This window comes from Opisthocomus hoazin, chromosome 30 (assembly GCF_030867145.1).
Source record: "Opisthocomus hoazin isolate bOpiHoa1 chromosome 30, bOpiHoa1.hap1, whole genome shotgun sequence".
In the NCBI taxonomy this organism is placed as follows: Eukaryota; Metazoa; Chordata; class Aves; order Opisthocomiformes; family Opisthocomidae; genus Opisthocomus; species Opisthocomus hoazin.
The window spans coordinates 2,309,338-2,316,514 of NC_134443.1; the positions used below are offsets into that span (position 1 = coordinate 2,309,338).

Here is a 7,177-nt window from a genome sequence, read left to right on the forward strand (position 1 = left end):
GAGCCCCCGGCTTCGCTTCTCGGCTGATTTTTAGGCTGGGTTTTCTTTTCCAAGCAAAACAAAAAATGTAAAAAATGTGAAAATTAGTTTTTTTCGCACAGAGGGGAACTTGTGCTCCCGGCGCGGGGCGGCTGCGGCCACGGGTTTGGTATTTTTATTGGCGGGGGGGGCGGAATCACCAGGAAACTGGAGGAGGAAAACAGCCGGGCGCCTGTTCTGCCCCAACGCCGCCCGGCCCCCCGGGTCCCAGCCCTGCCCCGGCCCAGACCCCAGCCCGGGGGGCTGCGGGGACACAGGGGACCCCCCCCGCTTCGTCCCCAAAGCGTCGCTCGCGCTCCCGCCCAGGCTCACGTGAGAAGGAGGAAAAACCCCGGGCAGTGGCCGGAACCGGCGGCGGCTGGGTGGGGGGCGGGTGGCGGGGGGCTGGCGCGCGCCCCGATGGCCCCCGCGACCCCGTCCCTTGGGAAACCCCTGCCGGGCCGCAGCCACGCGGGGAAACCGAGGCACGGGTGACCCCCGCCACAAGCCTCCGGCACCAACCCTTCCTCATTCCCAACGCCGGCCCAGCCCCAACGTGGCGCCCGGTCGCCCCCCAAAACCGCCCCAGGGCCCCCTCCCGCCCGCGCGCCGCTCACCTGGGGCGCTCCCTGGGATGCGGCGAGTTCGCCGGGTCTCAGCCGGGGCGGTTGCGTGCAGGAACCGGCGGCGCGGGAGCGGGGCGGCGTGCCGACACGGAACGCCGCGACCTCACGTGCCAGGGCCCAGCGCTCCCAGCCCAGTGCTCCCAGTCCAGCCCAGTGCCCCCAAACCTGCTCAGCAGCCCCAGTCCTGCCCAGCACCCCCAGCTCAGCTCAGCAGTACCAGTTCTGCCCAGTAACCTCCATCCAGCAGCCCCAGTCCATCCCAGTGCCTCCGGCTGTTGCCCTCAATGCCACCCAGCCCAGCACCCCTAGCCCAGCTCAGAGTCCCCAGTCCACCCCAGTGACCCCAGAGCAGCACCCCCAGTCCAGCACAGGACCTCCAATCCAGCACCCCCAGTTCAGCAACCCCAGTTCAACCCAGTGCCCTCATCCAGCATCCCCAGCCTATCCCAGTGCCCCCAGTTCAACCCAGAGCTCTAGTCCAGCATCCCCAGCTCATCCCAGTGTCTCCAGCCAGCCCAGTGCCCTGGTCCAGCATCCCCAGTCCATCCCAGTGCCTCTGGCCAGCCCAATGCTCCCAGCCCAGTGTCTCTAGCCAGCCCAGTGCCCTCACCCCAGTGCCCACCGCCCATCCCAGTGCCCTGGTCCAGCAGCCCCAGCTCATCCCAGTGCCCCCAGTTCAGCCCAGCACCTTGGTGGAGCATCACCAGCCCGCCCCAGTGTCTCCAGCCAGCCCTTTGCTCCCAGTCCAGCATTCCCAGCCCATCCCAGTGCCCTGGTCCAGCATCCCCAGTCTCTCCTCACAGTCACCCAGTACCAGCCCTGGTGGTCTCCATAGACGGGGGGCGTCCCGTGCAGCCCCCCTCAGCACCCAGCAGACCCCCCTCGAGCCCTCTCAACCACCGACTAACGAAGGCCCTCGCCCAATTAGCGCGATGGGGAACGGCGCCCGAGCCCCGGCAGCAGCGGCGCTGAGCGGGCGCTGGCGGGCTCTGCCCCGAGGGTCGGGGGGCCCTGAGCCCCCCAGTCAGCGCCGGAGCGTCCCCAGCACCTCCCGCCCCGCAGGATGAGGCCCCGTTCGTTAACGGTAATTAAGCTTTGAGCAGGGTTGCTGGCGCTGGCTTGGGTGTCGGAGTTTCTCTTGCCCGGGGAAGCTCGGTCACGGCGGGACAAGGGAGTCTGGCGCTAGAAATCAATCTGAAGGAGTTGTAATTAGCTCGGTAATAATGCTAATTAGTCGGAATGAGCAGCTCCAGCCCAGTGCCTGCTGCCCCAAGGCACGCCGCCACTCTCCTCCCAGTCCACGGCCTAATGAACACGGGGATAATTGGAAATTTTTTATTATTAAAGACGACCCCGCGAAGCCAGCCGGGCGCTCTGGTGCGATGCGCGGCATCGGGGGGTCCCGGCCCCCCGACACCCCCGGCCCCGCGCCCTCCCCAGGGCAAAGCGGCGGCCGGGAAGGGGGCAACGGCCGCGCCGGGGTGGCGAAGCCGGGGGAGCAGCGCGGGGGGCTGGGGGGGAGGGGGCCGGGCAGCCGGCGGCCGCAGAGCCCCCGCGCCCGCAGCCGGGGCAGATCCCGGTTCGACGCCGCCCGACCCGGCCCAGAGCACGAAACCCAGCCCGGGGAGCCCGGGGAGCCGCTTCCCGCTGCTGCCAGAAACTCCTGAGCCCCTCCACCTCCGTACCCAACACAAAAACTCAGTGAAGGGGGAAAATTAAATGGGAAAATTAAATGGGAAAATTAAATGGGAAAATTAAATGGGAAAATTAAATGGGAAAATTAAAATAAACTATGAAAATTAAAGAGGAAATTAAAATGAGCCATGAATATTGAGAGAAAATTATAATAAACTATGAGAATTAAACGGGGAAATTAAATAAGCTTTAAATATTAAACAGGAAAATTATAATAAGCTATGAAAATTAAATAGGAAAATTAAAATAAGCCACACAAATTAAATAACCCAACTCAGCAGCACAGATCCAAACCCAGCTCCCCCCCGCCCCACCTCCCCCCTCCCTCTGCTCCCAGCACAGCACCCCTGGGCCCACCTGCGGTCAGGAGCCCCCCGAGCTCCACGTCCTGCAGCCGGGCGGGACCACGAGCACCCCCAGGCCCCCGCGCCGGGGTCACCCTCGTCCCCACCACCGTCCCCCCACCCTCAGGGACCGGCTAACGCAGACCCTCGCCCAATTAGCGACGCTTCTCCCCCTGTCCGCTCGCCGTTCGTTAAACAGGGGTGAAGCGGGAGCTCGCGGGCACCACGCCCCGGTTCTTCGAGGCAAACCCAGACCCCAAACCCCGGGGTGGGGGGACGAGGCGCCGGCTGCCGCTGCCCGCGACGCGGGGAAACGCGGGCGGGCGCGAGGCCGAGAGCCCTGCCCTGCCCGGCACCGGCCGCGCGCTCGGCACCGCGAAGGCAGAGGCAAACCGCGGCGTCTCAGCAACAGGGGCTTTAATAATAATAATAATTAACGATCAACGCCGCGAACGGCCGCGGGACCGTGACAGGGGCAGGCGCCCGTTAGCCTCCCGGTATTTCCACGCCAGCGAGGCGCCGGGGCCGGCCGCTTCTGCCATCACCACCGACTCACCCGCTCCACCGCGCGCCGGAGGGCTCCCAGGCCAGGGAGAAACCTCGCCCCGGCCCTTCGCCGCGAGCCGAGGGGAGCCAGGGGCAGCTTCCGTGGGGCAAACGCTGGGGTCCGAGCTCCTCACCCCGTGCCCTCCCCGGCCTTCGTTACCCAGCTGAACTCATCCTCCTCTTGCCAAAGCTCCGGGCAGCTCGGCTCGGGGTGCTGGCACCCACCCGCTCCCAGCGACTCAGCCCTGCCCGGTCGCCCCCGAGCCAGGAGACACCGGGTGGAAAGTGCCGGGGAGCCCGGAGCCGGGTCCGGGACCTAACGGACCCGAGGAAGCAGACCTGGAAGCGGGGGAAGCCGGAGCTGTCTGCGCACGGAGCTGCTGGAACTCCAAAAGAACGGCCAGCGAGTTCCGAAAAGCCCCCGGGGTCGCTCCTTCGCCCTCCCGGGGAGGCACCGAGGGACACGGCACCTCCGGATCCAAATCACCGGCGGCTCCACGCGCGCCTGGCGGTCCGTGGCTGAGGAAAACCCTTCCAGGCTGGGACAAGCTCGCTGCCCGGCACAGGCAGCGCTATCCGGGGTCACAGAAACCGAGGAAAACGGGAAAACCGGCGAGGCGGCAGCGCCAGCTCGGGGGGAAACGCAGGGGGGAACAACCGACGCAGCCAGTCACGGCATCGAGCTGTCCCCTCCCTGATTTATCCCCCCAAAAAGCCACCAAAAGGGTCACCGGAGACGCAAGCGGCAGCAGGGCGAGGCGGACGCACGGGGCCCGGCCTCTGCGCAGCGGCAGGGAAGAGCCCGGGCTGCTGAGCCCCCTCTTCCCTCCTCAGACTGGGAGAAACCCAGGCGGGAAGGGCCGGGAGCGACCCCAGGGCTCGGCACAGCCCCCAGACCCCCCCCAGGCCTCCCCCCGAGCTCACCTCCACACGCCCGGCTGCGTCCGGCTCGTCCGCGGCCGCAGCCCCTCCAACTCACCCTGCCTGGCTTAAAAGGAAGATGAAACGTCACAACAGGGTGCCAGGCCCACCCCCACCCCGCGGATTAAACCCCCCCAGCCCACGAGAAGCGACCCCAGGAGCCATCTCCAGCCCCAAATATTTCCCTCCTGGCTGGCTCCGTGCTAAGAGACCCCCTAAAGAGGGAGGCGAACTGTTAACACCCCTGAACCATCCGGACAGGCCCTACGGCCGATGGGGAGAGCGGGATTCCGGGGCCGCTGCGCATCGCGCTCCGCGCCGGCGCCGCAGGCAGCAGGAGGTCCCCACGGGCTCCGTCCCTCCACCTCCCTCCCGTCCCCAGCTGCAAGCAACGGGCCCCGGACAGTCGGCTTTCATCGTGTCCCAGCCCCAGGAGTGACCCCTCAGGGTCCCCGAATATCCGCCCACGCCGGGTCCGAGCCCGCAGGCGGGCGCCGAGGACAACTAAGGCTTCAGCTTGAGCCAGGGGTGAAGGATGGTGAGGATGGAGAGGATGGAGGAGGTGAGGCCGCACAGCCCCACAAAGCCCGGGTTGGTTTTGTACAGCCCCAGCTTGTCCAGGGGGATGAAAAGGTCGCAGGCGTTTTTCACCACGTCCAGCAGCAGGGGAGGGTTGTTCCGAAGGACGCGGATCAGGAGCCGGAGCTGGATCTGCAGCCTCAGCCCCAGCTGCTGCAGCCTGGTGTCAGCCCGCAGCTGGCGCCCGCTCTCGCCGCCCTTCCCTCGCTTGCCGCCCGCCTCGCGCTCCATCAGGAGCCGGATCTCGTAGGCGTCCCGGCTCAGGTTCACGACGAGGGCAAAGAGGTAATACCTGCAAGGCAGGGGGGAGGGATGGGGAGAGGAGAGAGCGGGCAAACGGGGCGCGGGGGCTGCGGCTGGCGACGCTGGGAGCCTCCAGCTGCTTCCTCGCCGGCCACAGAAATAAAAAGCTGGCGGAGAGGAAGAGGAGGGGTCGTCCCGACAGCGGAGGGGCTGAGCTGGGCCGGGGAGGGGAGGGGAGCAGCCCTGCAGGCAGTGCTGGGGGGGGCTCAGAGCAGGACAGGGGACCCCGGGAGCCCCCCCAGGCCAGCAGAAGGGGGGCGAGGAAGGCGCGGGCCGGCGGCTCTCACCTGAAGGACCTCTGGCTCCACTTGTCCTGCTCCAGGCCAGGGGCGAGCCCTGCCTTGCCGGCCCAGAGGACGTTGTCACAGGCCAGGTACATGGCCCGGTTGAGGTGGCCGAGGGTGACGCAGAACCGCAGCACGGTGTCGGACAGGTGGATGCCCCGCTTGGCTGCCTCCAGCGCTTCGGCCGAGCTGCCCAGGCGCAGAACTGCGGGACGGACGGACGGACGGTCACAGGGGGGCCTGGTGTCCCACCCCCCCGTCCCCGTTCACAGAATCACAGAATGGTTGGGGCTGGCAGGGACCTCTGTGGTCACCCAGCCCAACCCCCTGATCAAGCAGGGTCACCCAGAGCAGGCTGCACAGCACTGCGGCCAGGGGGGCTGGAATATCTCCAGAGAAGGAGACTCCACAGCCTCCCTGGGCAGCCTGGGCCAGGGCTCCGGCACCCTCAGAGGGAAGAAGTTCTTCCTCGGGTTCAGCTGGAGCTTCCTCTGCGCCAGTTTGTGCCCGTTGCCCCTTGTCCTGTCGCTGGGCACCACTGGAAAGAGCCTGGCCCCGTCCTCCTGACCCCCCCCTGAAGATATTGATCGGCATTTCTAAGGTCCCCTCTCAGCCTTCTCTTCTCCAGGCTGAACAAGCCCAGCTCCCTCAGCCTCTCCTCGTAGCAGAGATGCTCTCATCCCCTCCTCATCCTCGTAGCCCTGCGCTGGACTCTCTCCAGTAGCTCCTCGTCTTTCTTGAACTGGGGAGCCCAGCACTGGACCCAGCACTGCAGATGGGGCCTCCCCAGGGCAGAGCAGAGGGGCAGGAGAACCTCCCTCGCCCTGCTGCCCACACTCCTCTTGATGCACCCCAGGATCCCATCGGCCTTCTGGGCACCCAGGGCACGCTGCTGGCTCATGGTCACCCTGTCGTCCCCCAGCACTCCCAGTCCCTCTCCGCAGAGCTGCTCCCAGCAGCTCAGCCCCAGCCTGTACTGGTGCCTGGGGTTGTTCCTCCCCAGGGGCAGGACCCTGCCCTTGCCCTTGCTGAACCTCATCAGGTTCCTCTCTGTCCAGCTCTCCAGCCTGCCCAGGGCTCGCTGGATCCAGCCCAGCCTGCCGGGGTATCCACCACTCCCGCGGTGGATACATCAGCAAACTGGCTGAGGGTGCGCTCTGACTCCTCCAGGTCAGCTCCTCATCGTCCCCTCCCCCGTCCCCGTTCCCCCCCCGCACCGGGCCGGCCCCACTCACGCTTGCGGCCCAGGCTGAGGTGAGCCTCCAGCTGCCGAACGCTGCCCAGGAGCCCGGCGCTCGCCCCGTTCCTCCGGAGCGCGTCCCCCGCCACGGCACAGGCGTACTGCGCGGCCCTGCGAGAAAGACGGCGCGGCGTCAGGCGGCGGGCCCGGCCCCGGGGGCACCGGGGGGACCGGGCCGCACCACCCGCACCTGAAGAGCCGCTCCTTAGCCTGGCTCTGCGCGCTGAAGCGCACCCAGGTCTCCATGGCCGGGGCCGGGCCGGGCCCGCGGTGCCGCTCCCCGGTGCGGGGCCTCGGCGGGAGGCGAAGGGCGACGGCGCGAAGCCGCTTCCGGGAACGCGACGGAAGCCGCCGGGGGTCACGCCGCGACCGGGGAGGAGGGCGGTGCTGGCGCCGCCTGGCAGCCGGCGGGAGCACAGCGCAGCCCCGCCCCTCCCTTCGCACCCGCACGGCTCGCCTCTATTGGCTGGATGCGCCAAGCCCCGCCCTTTCGCATCAAAACAGAGGCCTTGAATGGACAACGGTAACAGTCTCCGCCTCGAAATCCGTGCCGAAGCCTTTGACTGGTTAATTTTTCCATTTCCCGCCCTCTAAGATGAACGTGATTACAAATCCCCACCT

The 7,177-nt window shown here is 67.2% G+C and overlaps 1 protein-coding gene across 1 annotated transcript; it reads right to left on the minus strand.

Moving 5' to 3' along the window:
* Positions 1 to 3,083: 3,083 nt before the first annotated feature.
* PEX11B (peroxisomal biogenesis factor 11 beta) lies at positions 3,084 to 6,939 on the minus strand. Its single transcript, XM_075445086.1, has 4 exons — positions 6,747 to 6,939; positions 6,552 to 6,667; positions 5,320 to 5,521; positions 3,084 to 5,021 (listed from the first exon to the last, which is right to left on the minus strand). Exons 1-4 carry the CDS (start codon positions 6,800 to 6,802, stop codon positions 4,655 to 4,657), a joined length of 741 nt encoding a protein of 246 aa, XP_075301201.1. The 5' UTR covers positions 6,803 to 6,939; the 3' UTR covers positions 3,084 to 4,654.
* Between the last annotated feature and the right edge of the window lie 238 nt (positions 6,940 to 7,177).

Excerpts from the sequence above, each read along its gene's own strand:
- PEX11B (XM_075445086.1), bottom strand. The coding sequence starts at position 6,802 with ATGGAGACCTGGGTGCGCTTCAGCGCGCAGAGCCAGGCTAAGGAGCGG. Across the intron at positions 6,668-6,746 it reads GCTAAGGAGCGGCTCTTCAG|GGCCGCGCAGTACGCCTGTG; the intron begins GTGCGGGTGGTG and ends TCTTTCTCGCAG. Across the intron at positions 5,022-5,319 it reads TGGAGCCAGAGGTCCTTCAG|GTATTACCTCTTTGCCCTCG; the intron begins GTGAGAGCCGCC and ends CCTGCCTTGCAG.